Here is a 17312-nt window from a genome sequence, read left to right on the forward strand (position 1 = left end):
TCTAACGATACTGTTATGATGTCGATAATGACGTAATATGTAGAATGGGAAATACAAAAATATTATGTCTGCAAACATTTATTCTAATATAAAGTATCGAATAAAATACGAAATTATTTCATTTGATAGTTAAGCAATAAAAAAGTATGCAGGAAGATCATTCATGTAAATTAATGTATAAGTATTTGAAAATATCTAAGTAAATATTTTATTAGAATTATGCCCAAGCTTGCTACGTGCGTGTTGCACGAGATTCTATGCAAACAACAGATAACGAATAAAAATAAGCAGTCAAATTTTATTCGCCACTAACCAGAAAATATCCAATCGAACAGGTATTTATTCAACTAAGAAATTATTCGTGCGAGAATTTATTACAAACAAAATGTAATCGTGCAGTTTATTCGAATACAATTATGTATTATGTATAGATATTTATCTGTCACATCGAGGATAGACGTGGTACTAGACAGTAACGTTAGCTTTCGTAACTAACCTTTTTCAAATTCCACATTAGAAAGTTTATCGTTCTTTGGTAAATTACTCGTTTGATAAATTAACCCTTTACACTCCTATGTCGAGTGTAACTCGACATCAGTTATCTTAGGAGCTCTTTTGTTCAGTCTCACAGTTGACATTCTTTCAGCCCCACCTTTCTTTGTGCAACATGCGAAAGAAAAGCAGGATTGTATCCTGGAAATTGTTTCAACATATATCGTACACTTAAGAATTACAAAGTACAACAATAGTGCGAATAAAACTGGTATTTACGTGAATTTGTTTCTTCCTTTATTTATTTAAATTGTCTTGTTTTTTAGTTAAAGTAAATTTCAAATAAAACACTTAAAAGAGTTGGCAGCTGCTGGTAACGAAATCGAAAACCGAGTGCAAAAGGTTAATAGTAAGAACTGTACTAATATATGTATACCTGTGAAAAATTCAGTGGAAATAAACGATCATTCGTGTTCTTATTCGAACGACTCTACAATCGTTATTCAAACAGGTAATAAAAATAAATTTGTAAGATTAAATTAAAATAATTCATTGCGAATAATAAACGATAAACCCACGGATAAACTTATGAAATTTATTTCAATCTCTTACTCTGACAAGTATTTATCTTACTCTAACAAAGACTTATACATTAATTTACATGAATGATCTTACTCTAACTAATGATCAACTCTGCTACATGCATATTAACACTTTACCGACCGATAGCCGATTAATTCGTTTTTCGTCGCCTACACTTACCGACCGATAGCCGATTAATCGGTTTATGTCTCCGACGCTTACCGACCGATAGCCTATTTATCGGCCTTTTGTCGCCGACAATATTTCTCATTATTTGAGCAGTAATTTGTTATTCAGTACTAAGGTAACTTGCTCAGTTTCGTCAACTGTCCTAAAACGCGAGAGAAAAGTAACTGAAGCGGTTGATATGTTAAAAGAAGCATATGGAGTAAATACTATGAAGCCACTAGTCATTTACAATAGGCTGAAAAGGTTTCACAAAGGAACAGAAAACGAATGGAAGGTGAAGTAGTTATAAATTAATTTTTGCCCTTATGTAAACGCTTATTTTTAATATTCAACTCTGATTCGGTTGTAAATAGCTTTCCATTTGTTTCCATCATAAAAGATATAACTTAGGAAACACGAAGCTAGCACCCCGCTGGGGGTAGCCACCCACATGCTATATTTATTTTATTTTATTTTTTAGTTACCAATGAGATATAACACTTTACCAAATGTCCTTCAGGACAAATTGTAAAAACCAAAATAAAATAAAAAAAAAAAAATTTGTTTCCATGCTGTTTTCAGTTGCTGAAGTTTCTTGTTCATCGCACACTGAACAGTCTTCTTCTATGTCCTATTATCTATTTCTTTTTTATAATTTTTTTTAAAGTCTTGACATTTCTATGGTAAATATTTATCACAGAATAATACCACGTACGGAATACAAAATTATTGTCAAATTTGATATGCTTTATCTTCCCTTTTATGACAACTTTACACAAAACGCTCTGAGATGCTTTCTGTCCGAGTTTTAGGGATAACAAGTTTAGATGTCGACTAATTGACTAACAAACCGAGATGTATTCTAGTCGAGAAGACAATAGCAAGTAAAAATCTGATCTGTTATGCGATATTTATAAAAATATTGATGAGTATTGACCGTTCTCCAGCAACGGTTACTCGAGGGTGAAGTTAGGAAAGTTCTTCCCGTGTTTTATAGCAATGAGCAATAACCTTAAGAAACTTCTCGAGTTTTAAAATGTTTGTAACAATGGACTGTAAAAAATGCTAAATTTTGCTAAGGTTCCTTAGGATTATCATGGGCCTGAGTCGATATGTCTCAACAGCTGGTGGCTATCTTGAACGAGGGATGGATTGTTTCATGACAAGCTTAGGGATGTAACAGCTGTTATTATTTGTTATTACTGATTTTGTTTGTCATCTGATCTTGAGATAGCCTTTTCTTCGTACTAATTGCATTTATTTTAAGAATAACTAACATATTTTGTCAGACGGTCAAAATGACCGCTCACGGTATGCAAGGCAGAGTACAAATTTTTCTCAGAAAATAAACGAGCGAACTAAAATTAAATACCGACAAATATATGGTATGCATGTCTTAGGAAAAGTCAGAAATTATGAAGCTTAAATCCGGTTAAATTTGTGCAGAAGGTCCGTCAATTTGACCGCGCCGGTAGGTTTAGTGACAATCTTCCTCATTATTCGAGCAGTAATTTGTTATTTAATACTAAGTTACCTCGCTCAGTTGCGTTGTTTTGCAAGCTCCCACAGTTTTATACCAATTTGAAAAGCGATGAGCAAAAAGAATATAAATATAAAGCGAAACAGAGCCGGCGCCAGGGAGAATCTGCGCCTGAGCTTCCGGTCGGACAGCTCTGAAAGTGTTGATCAAGGACAAATGACACAGCTGTTAGTTTAAGGATGCAAAAGATGCACGTTTATTCGGTAAAATAATGTACAAATAAATAGTTGTGTGTTGGGGATGAATACAATGCTTTTCATCGATCTTCCTCGCCATCGCACATCCGAACGTGCAGTATACACGTTCTCTGTGCTTTAATGAGTCTCGCAAGGATCGATTATCGTGTCTGTTTCCTTCGCTCGCTCGTTTTCTCACACTCTCGCTCTCTCGCTCTTTTTCTCAAATTTTCTCAAGTACATACTCGCATCGGTGTCTCGTTTTATTCATTTATTTCTTCTTTATTTCTCGTTGGAAACGAAAGTGGAGGCTATAATATACGTACAAAATTTCTGTGAGAACGACGTCGTCCATAGTATTACACGAAAGACTCGATAAACGACGATTCGTCGTCGAGCCAGGGTGTAAAGAATTCGTCGGATGTTCTCTTCTTTCTCTTTTCCCTTTTCTCTTCTTTTTTTCTTTGTTCAAATGTTTTTCACGATATTCGAACGAACAAATTGCCGTGGACGTTTATTTCACTCGTTTTACTATGGATTCATCGAACGACGTCAATCTTCTTTATTATCAGTGTGGGGGCGAGGGAGGAGTGTACTGTTTATGTTCCTTACTGTACTGGAGCTTTTAGTCATATATAGCGATAACCATTAATATATGCATAGGTCTTTTCGACACAGATACCGAGTATAGGGCATACTATTTTTTACCTTTATTTATTTATTTATTTATTTATTTTTTTCCTTTTAATTCGATCGTGGCGATGACAGTGGTAATAACGACGAGTAACAATAATCGTAGCAATAGAAGTAATTAAACGTAATGATAAGAATAATAGCAGTAGAACGACACTGATTATTAACGTTAACGATAATCATATAATAATAATAATAATAATAATAATTGCAACAGACGTACAAACTAGGCTAGGTGGACTTTCATAACTGATCCATACATTTAGGGACAATTATAACGTAAGATCATGCGTCTTGGATTTACAAAACGTTCGCTGGATCGATCAATCAACCATCGACTACAAACCTCGTCCGCGTTTTTCTCAAAAAAGCCTCAAGCACAAAATGTAGATTATTCGGCAATGTTACCTATTTAATTATCAAATTGAAATATAAAAACGAATCTAATACACGTGTCATTGCTTTACATGTAAATTTGTCAATATTTATAGGATGAAACGTAGCCATCATCAAAGGAGATTCTAAAAGTCTGCACTGCGGATCGCGATAACGAAAGTGAAAATTCAGATTCGGATGGCAGGTGGATGGTCTGTAGTCGAGGGTTGACGATCGATAAAAGGAAGAGGAAATAGAGGTGCCTCCGGTTGGAGATGCCTCCGTTTACGACCGAATTCACAATCGGAAAGGTATCCCTTCTTCGCGATGCTCAGTTCACGTTAGCAACTGTACGCTCGTGGAAAAGTAGGCCGTATCGTATTACACCGCTACTTCCATCTACTTGGTATAAAAAAGAACCGTGGAAAACAGTAGTAACCGCTGTCGATATAAAAAATCGTTATGGCGCTCTCTATATCGGTTATTGATTACGTGATCGTCGAGAGAAAGTCTACGTACGGCCGTTGTAACATTATTTACGTACACTAGAAACGGGGGTGGATTTGTGGAGAACGGGGGATCGTTTCGTCGTATCTTCGATCCAAACGGAAGTCCTCGGTTCCTCGACAACGATCGATCGACTCTGGCCACGAAAATCGCCACTACTGATTTCCATACAAATAGATTTCAAAAGATCGATTCGCAAACTATACATATATACTCGATACGCAAGCATTTTTCGGCAGCACCTTCTTTAATTTAATAATTTAGCGTTAGTTATTTTCATTGTGTTTTGTTACCCGTTTAATATTTATCTTCGACTATTTCTTTTTCTTTTTTTTTGGGACGATGACAACGCGTCGTTCGTCATTTCGAAATTTCTGCTTAGTATCGTGTGCCACGAATGGGCAGACTGATACAACGATAGGTCCTTGGATGCGGTCATTTTTTGACTGTGTTTGCTTTTTTTTTTTTTTTTTTTGGTACTTGGATGTTCTTAGTCTAGGTGTTTTAAAATATTCAATGATCTTTTTTATTCTTACCCGCTTATTGGAATAGAATGTGTAAAAAATTGTATGATATCTGTATACTTCTTAGGGAACTATTAAGATAAATTATCTTTGCAATCATTTGAGACAATCGCTCGTTTTTGTAGTGTAACAGTTTGTTTAAACGAAATGTTACTCCAGCCAATTATCTATCGACACCGATTCGCGTGTAAAATTTTCACAGCGTTGTTAACAACGTTCGTCCGTTAACATCGCGGGAGAACGAAGATTGTAATTGGAAATGATCTCTAGCGAATTCGAGATCAAATAAATTTCCCGGCATTCTCAGGTCGAACGTTCCTTTGATATTCTTGTTTAAGTGGCGAATGCGAAAGATTGCATGTGTCTGACAAATGGCCATAATTGAAGTCATTAGAGACGTAATTTCTCTGAACTGATTATTGGTCAATGCTCCCGCGATAAATTACGAGAAAAGGCTATTAAGAAATTACTTTTACGAATACCACGATCTCTTTGCTCGAACTCGTTCACCTCGAATATCTTGAAATTACAACGACGATCGAGATTCCTAGAACTTCAGGATATTTCCTAACAAGTACAGAATAGAATATCGTCGAAAAATGTAATTACTTACAATGGGACACTTTGAACATTTTTAATAAGTTGAAGTTTCATTTTGCCACACTATTAACGAACAGTTTATTCATCTGTCCATATAAATATATTCTGCAATTATAATTCTCGTGAAACCTTACTCGTCTCATTAGGCTACCGCTCGTATCTCGAGTTACTTTTTATCCTAATTAAAATTCATCGATGACCTCGAAGATGTACGTTGACGAATAAAAAAGTGAAAAGTTTCTGAGCGAACTTTTTTACGTTTTACGAAAACCTTTCACGTAGCACTGAAACGGGAAATTACACGCGTCAACGATAATTTTCTAATATGTTCCTTAAAGCTAGGAGATACGTTAACTATAGGATGATCGAGTGGAGCGAAAAGACCACTCTGAAAAGGCGTAACAGCGTTGAAATTGTAAAATGTTCTTCGCAATGTTTGAGAACCTCCCACCGTAACAAACGTCACGCGATTTCACTTTCAATTGATCGAAGAGCGCCTGTAAAAATACCATGAGCGAGGCTGGAACGAGTATTGTGGAAATCAAAGACAACCTATGCATTGACGTAATGCAAATTTATGAAAAAGGAAAATGTATCTGCAAAGAATCCTCTTAGGTGCGAAGAAAGCCGAATGCCACAGACAGGAGCTGAAAGACAATTAACCGACGTCCATCGGCATTGCCATTCCAGCACTGTCGATGACCATTTGGAGCGTGAAATTGTCATACTGCAGTGTCTTCATTGGAACGTAGAACATGTTCGAATAAGAAATTAAAATTCTTCAGCTCTTCTGCCACCTATGGTGTTTTCTACGAGCGCTCTGGATCTCGAAGTTAGGAGATCTCATCTCGCTGTTTCACAGAGCTTGGGAAGCTGGCGCCGAACGACGGACAGATCTTTTGAAATCGCTTTGTCCACCAGTCGCTTGAAACATCGGACGATCGGAATTGAAGCAACATCGCGGTCGCGTTGAATTTCGAAAGAAAAAGAATAGAAGAAACAGCTTGCACGAAGAAAATCGGAATGACGCATGCGGAAAACCGGGCTTAGGGTGGGGTTAAAGGGGACAGTTTCCACCGGCGTTACATGTGAATTATAATCGTACATCTACCGTATATATGAATACGTACATTGTATATGTAATTCCATCGTATCGTTTAATCAGCCTCTTTCATCGACAGCTATAAAACCGATATTTGAACAGAGATCGCAGTTAATAATTAGCGTCGCGCGAATATCGCGTGCATGCGACTGATATAGGATCATTAACAAGTTCAGATTGGGTGATCGCTGCCACAGACATCTAAGAGCGTCCAGCTGATCGATCGCGATCCTCACGTGGATCGCCGATGTTTTTGGCCGATGTTTCCTGTGTTGCTTCACTCTCTTCGCGTCTTAAATGGTAGTTTAATTAATCGCTTAAAATCATAATTAATAACGCCTTAAGTTGCTACGCTTTTTTTTTCTATCACAATATTTCTTTTTCTTTTCTCTCTCTCTCTCTTGCGCTCGCTCTCTCGCTCTCTCTCTCTCTCTCTCTCTAGAAACAGAAACAAAAAAAGGGTGGGGGCAATGAGAACGTCTCGTCTCGTCGTTTAGTTCTTTCGAATCCGCAAAGAACGAAATCCGTTCGCCTAAGTTACGTTAGGTAGACGCGTGAAGGCGCGTCGTGATCTTCCGTTTCACGAGCGCGCGTCGTATGCTTCGTCTCGACCCCGGAAGAAAGGAATGCATCGATTCGACTCGCGTATTGAGCATACGTTTCATCAGCGAAGCTTCTTCGATTCGATGATAACGAGGATGGCCGTGTCGCGCGCTTCCAACACGCCACGCGTCTATACATGTGTGTATGTGTGTGTGTATGTGTGACGAGGAATAATTCTTAAATAATTAGCAACAAGGTGTTCTCTTCCGTTCTTTCGAATCAGTGATCATCGTCATCTCGGTCGCAATTCCTGTCGTTGGATGATCGAAAGCGCACCGGAGACCGAGAACGTCTCGCGAGCTTCGCGTATCGCTAAACAAGAACTCGACGCATCTTTTGGCACACGCTATTTCGCACGAACAAGCGCGCTTGCCTCGCTGAATGTAACACGATGAACCTCGACCTCTTTCCTTCTTTCTCTCGTTCGTCGCTTCCTATCCGCTCGCAGACCAATTTTAGGTCGATCACCGATATCATCCGTTTGGTACGCGGCTCCTTCGCGCCGAATCGTCTCCGCTCTGCGCCACTTTGCGCACGATCGTCTCTTCCTCTCGCCAGTCTTCCCTACGGGTGCATGAACAATCGCCATACAGCGAGCTACATACGAGAACGTGTACTAGACCGTTACGATTAGTGTAAATATATTGTCGGATATATCAGAGACCAGTGTTCTTCCTCTTCCGTAATATGTTTGTGGCTAGCGGCCGGATTCTGCACGATCGCGCGGGATTAAATGCAGTTGGTAAAGCAACTTTGATCTTCTCTTCGATCTTTGATTCACTCGAATGTATCAGATTGTTTTTTTTTCTTTCTTTTCTTTTCTCTTCTCCTGTTCTTGAGCAACGATATATGTACGACAGCATGGAGATATTTTTGATGGAAAAAGAATCTGTTTACGAGCGTGTTCGACCGTCCAACCGCGGGCGACGTGGAAATCGCTCATTTGCGCGATCATCGTGTTGCTTCGAGTTTGCGCAACATCCGAGCGATACTTCTGCTGGGTTCAATCGCATTTCGTATTTGAACGTACGCAGTCGTTATAGTTCATGGACTGTCTTTAAGAATTAGATTTCTCGCAGGAGACGCGTTTTTATGGAATAACATTTATGGTACAAGAGATAAACTCTCGTTCGGGGCATTTAGATCTCGTAGCGGGATCTTTGATACTCAGAATGGAAGAAAACAAAGGAAAAGACATTGTTTTTGTATACTATTGAAAATTTCCATACGATAAACTAGAGAAGATATGGACTAAAACACAGCATAGACAAAAAGTTTGGAAAAATTTGGAAAATCGCCCGCAGTTGTAGTCGAAAATCTTAATTCTCTTGCACGTAGTAACGAACGTAGTTGAATTAGAAGAATCAGTAGATGATGTACATGCTCGCACAAAGTGGGGCCCGACAAAAATAATGAAATTATATTGGAAAATATAAAATTACAGATTTTACTACAAAAAGTCGATTTTGGATTTTAAATACTACGCGCTGCTCTGCAGTTGCAAGCATTCTCAAATTATGATTCTTCCATGTTATATTTATATTTTGTTCGGTTGATCGAGCGAAATTTCGGTCTTCGAAATTGCCTTCCTCGCTTACGAGCCTCGTCATTCGACGAAACGGTTGCGATCAGTCGTCAGAATGGAATAGCTTGTTTTGCAAAATTCAAGATACAAAGTGACGGCTTAATCTCCATGCAAACCACAAACATTTTACACTTCGTGTCTCAAGATTCTGTTCTCAGGCCAACAGTTCCGCCGATCGTTTTCTCGTTTCACGTTTCGTCTAGCTACGTATTTACAGGACTAGAGTCTTATTTAAAATCTGCTGGTGCCTGCTCGGTCGCGGTTCCAATTGCGATCAAAAGCCGCATCGAGTCGAACGATGGTTGCGACCGTAAGTTTCGGCGAATCGAGAGAACGTGCTGCTGGTTTGGCGATACAAACGAAGCTAAAACTTAGGCGATCGGTCGAGCTAATTTCTTAGCAGCTTGCAGCTGATCGCGGCCACCGAGCAGACAGGCGAATCGTGAGCGACTCGTATGCGTTATCTTAAGTCTAGAATCTTAAAGACTATACGTGTAATTAGAGCCCACGATAATTTCCTACTCGAAGTAGTCGTCCAACCATGTGTCCTCGATTTAATTTTTCATCAAAGCACTAATCCACGAAGCACCATCGAAGGGATTTTTCAACGAATCCTAGGAGTCTCTTTTTCTCGATTAATTTCACCTAAGCGTTATTTGTATGTATGTGTGTATGTGTGTGTATGTGTGTATTATCGTGGGCAGAGATAGCGCTAGATCTTACGAAGATGGTGAAATTCGTTAATTTATCTAAAATGTGACAAACAAAAGAGTTTGAAACGTTCTTCCTCCATCGTTCCACTATCTTTGTCTATACCTTTGCTGATGTTCGTTCTTCCTTTTCTCATCAGAGAAAACTGCCTTTTAATCTAATTTCGTTCGCGTCATCCTTTTTCGTAGACGCATGTTGGACGATGACGCGCGAGTCATATCGGCGCAACGACTCGGTTATTATTCTTACACACGTAAGAACGTTTATTGTACCGATGCTGAAACAAACGGGGAACAATATTCCTCTATCGTCGTGAGACGGTCAACTATTCTAAGTAAATCACGAATGCACCGTGTAAAATCGAGTTCTCATCTTCGACAGAATTTGCTGCAGCAACAGTGGAATGACATTTATAAGTTTACATACAGTCGAATAGCAGTCGATGTTTCTTTGCGAATGTATAAGCATGGATTCCCTTCGATTTCTCGAAATCTCTTCTTTTCCCTAATCTCGCGCAACTTTCCCGCCGCTCTTTTTCGAAAGCACATGGCCAGTCTAGTGGCCGCAACGAAGTACGGATCAATTCGTTGCGAATGATTCCTAGGGGTCCATTGATTGTCGTATCTAAAGTTCTGATGGGGAAACGTTGAGTACATTCGACAGTATCGCGTCCATCGTACTTGGAATTCTTTAACACTAGAACAACCCACGATCAAATATGAGACCTGTACCAAAGGAGCGAAAGTAACAGATATAGAAAATTGTACATAATTGGAGGCAAAAGGCCACTTTGTCCATATACTTTACAAAGAATCACTCGAAATTCCGAAACTACTGCTTCGCCAATTTACAGAATTATTTCTAAAGGATCGTAAATTGGTCATTTTCGCCACTCTGGGTATTCTAGTGTTAAAATCGTTCGACTCGAACAGAAGAGTAATTCGTTTCGACATTGTATCTGGCTTCTCGACAATTTTGCCATCTTTCTGCAAACATATCCCAGTTTCCCATATTCTTGTCTCGGCGTGCAATCGAACACGAAAACAAACTGATTCAGATATTCGTCCGGTAGATTGTCAGTGAGCTTGAACATTTAAACCGCTCGATTCTTCGTCTTTGTAGCGATGCGGAAATTTACCAACGATCCATTAATACTGGCTTTAGAAACTTAAACTACACGGTTGAATTCTTATTCGCCATCGTCTTCTAGAAGCGTTACAAGCGATTACAAATGAAAGGTTTCGCACTGATCGGATCAGCCGATTATCCGAATCATCGCCGTGAAATTCAACGAGGAAAGCGAGGGATATCCGAAGCGATTCTACGTACAGCGTTACGCAAAGATCGTGGAATCGTTCGTTAAAAATTACAAACAGAACAAAGGCAAGGTTTATGCGCTTAGGTCCAAAGCCAAAAGCCGCGTCTCCGCCGAAGCAACACAACGAGGAACCTCCCGTTCCGTTGCCTGTTGTTGCTGCGTGTTCCACGTCAACTGGTACAATCACGTTGTTCACGCTGAGGAAATGTTCGCTTTCAATGTGTTGCTACGCGTTTCTTAGTTTTCATTTGATCTTTGCTGCCGCGATTCGAAGTGGACAACAAGCAGCAACATTCGTCACTGACAAACAGAGACATTGGACAACGAGCGCCACATTTTCCACAGACATAGATCGACAGGTCCTCGTCGTTGCTTCGGCGAAGACGCAACCGAAGGATCAACGCGTCGATCTTTTGCATTTCGTCTCGGCTAACGACAGCGACAGCGATCGATCTCGACGAAATCCTATGCATTCGGCCGCGATCTCAATTCCTGTTCTTGAAGACCGCCGTTTCGAAGCTTCCGCAGACTTTCGCGCAGAGAATGGCCGATTCGGTTTCTCGCTTGGCTTGAAACGAGAGTCTTCCGAAAGAGGAATCTTTCGAAATATCGCGCGAGTTTCTTTCCACCGATATTAGCTTAACTCTTTCACAATGTAAGCGTCGACAAGCTGGCAGATGCAGTTTTCGGCATACAGTTTCGTATCTTAACTCTGTGTACTCTGACGATATCGAAGACAGAAATGTGAAAATTGCTTCTCGTATCGTTTGCATCCATACGGTACGCTACGTAAATAAATTTACAAATCTTTAGGTACAGTCGTTGTTTCTTGCCAAAACCTAGCGTTCAAAAAGTTTCGTTGTAAAAATGAAAAATCCTCGGGACGCGTTAACATCGGCCAGAAGCCGAACACGCGCTTTGCTTAACGTTAATTATCCAATGAAAAGGCTGTCTAGGTTTGAAATTTGGGACTCTTCGTCGTGTTCTTACACCGTGAAAGAATTAAACTTGGACGATCGATGAACGCAGATTACTCTAAATACAGGGAATCTGACTTTTGCGGGTCGCGCTGTCGAGTAGTCGGAATTTCTTGTTTGTCCCATCTATTCGTCTACCTTCCACCTTCGAAGAGCCAGCGACGTAACTCGAAGAAAAATCACTTTTCCAAGGGAACAAGAGGCAGAGAGGTCCGCGTTAGTGTCTCGTATGACGTGATCGTGTTTCTTAAATTTATACGGTGTCCAATCACGCGAGGTTTAACAAATTACGTCTCGCCAAGAGACACGACGCTACAAAGCGTTCCAACTACAGAGATGTTGGCAACGACGTAGCAGTTAACGCGTTGCGCTTCCGCAAATTGTTAATCGTCTCGCTTTTTCAAAGAAGGTAGACGCATCTCGTGGGTCAGATCTTGATCAGAATCCTCGCGATTCGATACGCTTCTCCTTCGTAGCACGTATGCGCGTAAAGGCCACAGGTGAGAAGCATGATAAGTCTGTTATAGAAGAGAAAGATTTTAATTCAATACGTTGTCGACCAGTTTCATATTTGATTTTAGAATTAAATACAACGTTTTTTCATCTTCCTGAGCATTTAAAAAAGCTTTTCAACTGTTTCGTATGATCAAGTGACGTAGCAGTAAAGTAAGAAAAATTGAAGAGCGCTTGTAGAAGACACTGCGAGTGGCAAGGAACAAGCTTTTCAAAGAGGACAAGAAACTTTATGCGCTAATTTAATCGAAATTTTATGTGCTCCTCCTCTCAGTTGTAGAGCAAACTCAATTCCATCGATTGAATAACTGGCACACACCAAGAAACAATGAACCAATTTACGCTTAAACTGCACACTGCAGTGTTTTCATTAGTACGCGCAACGTATTCCACTAAGAGGTCAAGATTCTCTAAACTTTGCCACTTGCAAGCGCCCTTCGAATCGACTCATCATGTTTGCCCGCGTGGTCTTCACGATGCGACAGAAATAGCAGCGCTGTGCTGGCTCGAGCCGAAAGAAACGAAAAGGAGAAAAAAGAAAAAGAAGGAAGACGGGCCGATTTACGAGACATAAAACGAACGAACTACTAGCAGTTTGAAAGCGACTATGGTTGGACAAATCGTCGTTGTCTCGGCTATCACGCCGGCAGCGTGAATTATTCAGCAATTTGGGCTGGCGGGGCGATGCCGATGATCGAACGTTTGCCAATAACACGAATTAACTTAGCTCGTCCGGCCGTCTACTCCGTTTTAATTCACACAGCCGCGGAGTCTGATATCGCCGAACCCCTTGCTCGCGACAGAGATCTAACTGCCAAGAACGAATGGCCGTGGTAATTGCGCGCGATCATCGTCACGGCGTGGCAGCCAGATCTGGCTAGAAGCGGGCACCACGCCGTGACCGATGCTTGCCGCTTTCGAAACTCGAGCACCACGATCGTCCGACAAATCTCGGATGCCGGGTGTTCGTCGCGCAATCGAGCCTCGTCATCGTTGCTTCCGCCTTTCTCTTCGTTGCCGTAGCGGCCGCTTTTCTTTTGCTGGATTCCTAAATCGATGGCGGCTCCTTGTCGCAACGATGCACAAAGCCGTGTTGCTGCTCGGGTCATCCACTCGACTGCTCGGGCAGCAGTATGCTGACCGATTTGCGATTCGCAGATCCGTTACTGGCGTTGTTCGTGTTATTGACCGTGGCGAGGGCAGAAGGCGGTCGATGCGATGGAGCGACCACTCGCACTTCCGGCCGCGGCGAAGCTTCCCTCAGCGGGCTTCCTACATTCGCTAGGTCCTCTGCGCTCGTCAGCGTGGCCGTTCTGCGATAAACAATAGTCTTGATTAATGAAGTCATGAAGAGTGGAAGAAGAAAGTGTACAAATCAATGTATATGTCGTTTATAGTATATATAGTTAAGGAAGCTATGAAGAGTCAAGGAAGAAATTCTCCAGGTTAATGTGTATCTTATTTGTAGTATATGTAGTAAGTAGTATTTATAATATTTATAGTATATGTAATTAACGAAGTTAGGAAGAAGTAGAGAGGAAAGTCTACAAGTTTTTTTTTTTTTAATAGTTTATTTTTGGTTTTTACAATTTGTCCTGAAGGACATTTGGTAAAGTGTTATATCTCATTGGTAATAAAAAACATAAAATAAAATAAATATAACATGTGGGTGGCTACCCCCAGCGGGGTGCCAACTTCGTGTTTTCTAAGTTATATCTTTTATGTAAAGTCTACAAGTCAATGGATATGTCACTTATATTATACATGACATGTATAATATGTATATAGATAATGAGGTTTGAAGAATCAAAAATGGAAGTGTATCAGTTTATGCAGTGTTATTATTATACAGATAATAGTTAATATAATATATTTTTAGTATTATGCAGTTAATAGTTAATAGAAAAGTCTACAAGTGGATGGATATGTCACTTATATTATACATGACATGTATAATATGTATATAGATAATGAAGTTTGAAGAATCAAAAATGGAAGTGTATAAGTTGATCAGTTTATGCAGTGTTATCATTATACAGATAATAGTTAATATAATATATTTTTAGTATTATGCAGTTAATAGTTAATAGAAAAGTCTACAAGTGGATGGATATGTCACTTATATTATACATGACATGTATAATATGTATATAGATAATGAAGTTTGAAGAATCAAAAATGGAAGTGTATAAGTTGATCAGTTTATGCAGTGTTATCATTATACAGATAATAGTTAATATAATATATTTTTAGTATTATGCAGTTAATAGTTAATAGAAAAGTCTGCGAGTGAATGGATATGTCACTTATATTATACATGACATGTATAATATGTATATAGATAATGAAGTTTGAAGAATCAAAAATGGAACACCCACGCAGGCATTTGAACAGGACACTTGTACAGATCATACTCATTACTGTATAGAGAGTGGGGCTCAAAATATTTAAGGGATCATGGATCACTACCTATGTCTAGTCTGAGAGTAACTGGCCAACAATCAACAATTCTTCCATACTTTGTTAATTATATCACTCGCTTATATTTGGTTCTGTAGTTTTGTTTAATAAATATCACAGAATATTATTTTAACATAAACATTGTGTCTTCCACAGATTATTAATCTTAACTTTAAGATTAAATTCTAACAATAAATCGATCAGTTTATGTAGTTTTATTATTATATAGTTAATAGTTAATATATTTTTATAATAGTTAATATAATATATTTTTAGTATTATACAGTTAATAGTTAATATATATTATATTATATTGTTAATAGCTGATGAAAGGTAACTTTTAACTGTATATAAATATATTTTGTATCTCGAAAATTAACCCATTTTCCCGCTTTTCGAACATCTCTATGAAAATGCCTAATAGATGGGAGAAAACTCAATGTTTCTAATTATTTTGTTAATGATAATTCTATCAATAACGAAGTTAAACGCGTTTTAAACATGAAATAAACATGTTTTGGCCCAATATGAAGATAATTTTCGCTTTTTATTAATGTAATTAGTTTTCAAATATCGATTATTTTATTTTTTAAGTTTTAGTTGTGTTTCTGTAAGCATGAATAATTTAAAATACTACAGGCACGAACATATTTTAGCATATAAAATTTTTTCACATTATTATACATTGTTGAAAGTTATTTGCGAATTTACAGGAACATATATTTTGCAAATAGTAAAATCACGGACATCGAAGATATTTTGTCGTTCCAAATATGTATAACTTTCAATATTTGGACGAAATATCAGATTCAGAGGAATATTGAAACATTTTATTTATCGTGGATGATAAGAATTCTACCCTACGAAGATTTCGATTCGAAGATAGATGAACAGCCGTCGTAAAAGAGGAATTGAACCGTGTTTTCGCTGACACGTAGATTCTGCACGAAACGTAATGGGAACCGAGTAATAAACGAAGGAAATATAATATATTGAATTTATATATTAATTGTTAAATACAGATATATGTATTGTTTTACAGATTTTATTAAATTTCTAAATAATAATTGCAACTTCTCACGAATATTTCTATAATTCACTATTAATTATATAACAATAATTTGTTAATTCTATAATGTGTTAAATTAAACGTTTCTTGCAATTATTTTTGAGAAACTACCATAACGCTTCATGATATTATCAAATAACAAGAATAACTAGAAAATAACGAAGAATAATAAAAACTCAATTTATCTACAGTACATCCAAGTGATAATTAATTTTTTTTAAGCTTGTACTACGATTCGAAGAATTAAAAAATGGCAAGAAATAGGCAAAATAAGTAAACAGATCATGTCCATCTTAAATAATGTTAAGATCGAAGTGTAAAATGTGTTAATACTAGAACTACCGATAGTTAAGACGAAGCTATTTCTACTAAAACCAGACAAGATGACTGGTCTTTAAAAAATACGTAATAATAGAATATTTTTATATTTATTGATTTGTTACTTTCTTACAGAAGCATTTGGTATTATTAATCCATCTGCGACCATAATCTTTAAACAAGAGTTAACACATTTATAAAATTGTACACCCAGTCGTTTTGTCTGGTGTAGTATTTTTAGTATTAGCATCTAGCGATCGATCCGAAATTTTCCTGATAACTGATATCATCATATAGAATAATACGCAATAAAAATTTTAAAAACGTGTGGGAAGTTGTACAAAACGAGGAAACTAGTTAATTGGGGTTCGATAGACAGATTACAGCACCCTTTTACACTTTGACAAATACCAGTCATTTTTATTGGTATTGGTATAAGTATCCTTGATACAAAATTGTTTTGAGTTTGAATACATAAAAAACAAAATAAAATTCGTCATATTATTCTTTTAGTTATCGTTGCAAAAGTCATTACATCATCGCGGAAAAAAGACTTAACATGAAGTAGGAATTTTCAAATAAAATTGTAAAACGAGCCAATTTGACTGGTGTGGTAGTTCTAGTGTTAAAGAGTCTTACAGATCTTTAGATTATATATATATATACAGCTATAATTCTTCTTTAAATGCGGAAATACAGAATTTATTATATAATTTAATTTTTTTTTTTTTTTGTATGTGTAAGTTTAACGTCGCACTGCTTCGCGAGAGACACACTCTGTATTCTAGCAGCATTGGATTCGATAATTTAATTGCCTAAATCCTTTAAACCTTCTAGATAGTTGCAAATTTGTAGAGCCTGTATCGCATTTTATTCCGAGATTTGCAAGTAATTTCCCAGGCTTTGTTCGTTCGCTTCTAAATGACTGCATCGCTTTAACGGGGTCCTCTGTCTTCCTTAGTCTTATAGCTACGACAAGAATTGGTCTGGCGCTCTATG

General features: G+C 38.0%; 1 protein-coding gene across 4 annotated transcripts in view; it reads right to left on the bottom strand.

Annotated features, from left to right (window-relative positions):
* Window positions 1–2954: 2954 nt before the first annotated feature.
* Window positions 2955–17312, bottom strand: part of LOC132909004 (uncharacterized) — a 219232-nt gene continuing 204874 nt past the window's right edge. For all 4 annotated transcript variants that reach the window (XM_060963568.1, XM_060963567.1, XM_060963571.1 and 1 more), the window contains exon 6: window positions 2955–13779. In XM_060963568.1, coding sequence (XP_060819551.1) covers window positions 13572–13779 — 208 coding nt within the window. In that variant the 3' untranslated portion in view covers window positions 2955–13571. The remainder of the gene's footprint in view (window positions 13780–17312) is intronic.

The sequence above is a fragment of the Bombus pascuorum genome, chromosome 7, assembly GCF_905332965.1.
Source record: "Bombus pascuorum chromosome 7, iyBomPasc1.1, whole genome shotgun sequence".
Classification (NCBI taxonomy): domain Eukaryota; kingdom Metazoa; phylum Arthropoda; class Insecta; order Hymenoptera; family Apidae; genus Bombus; species Bombus pascuorum.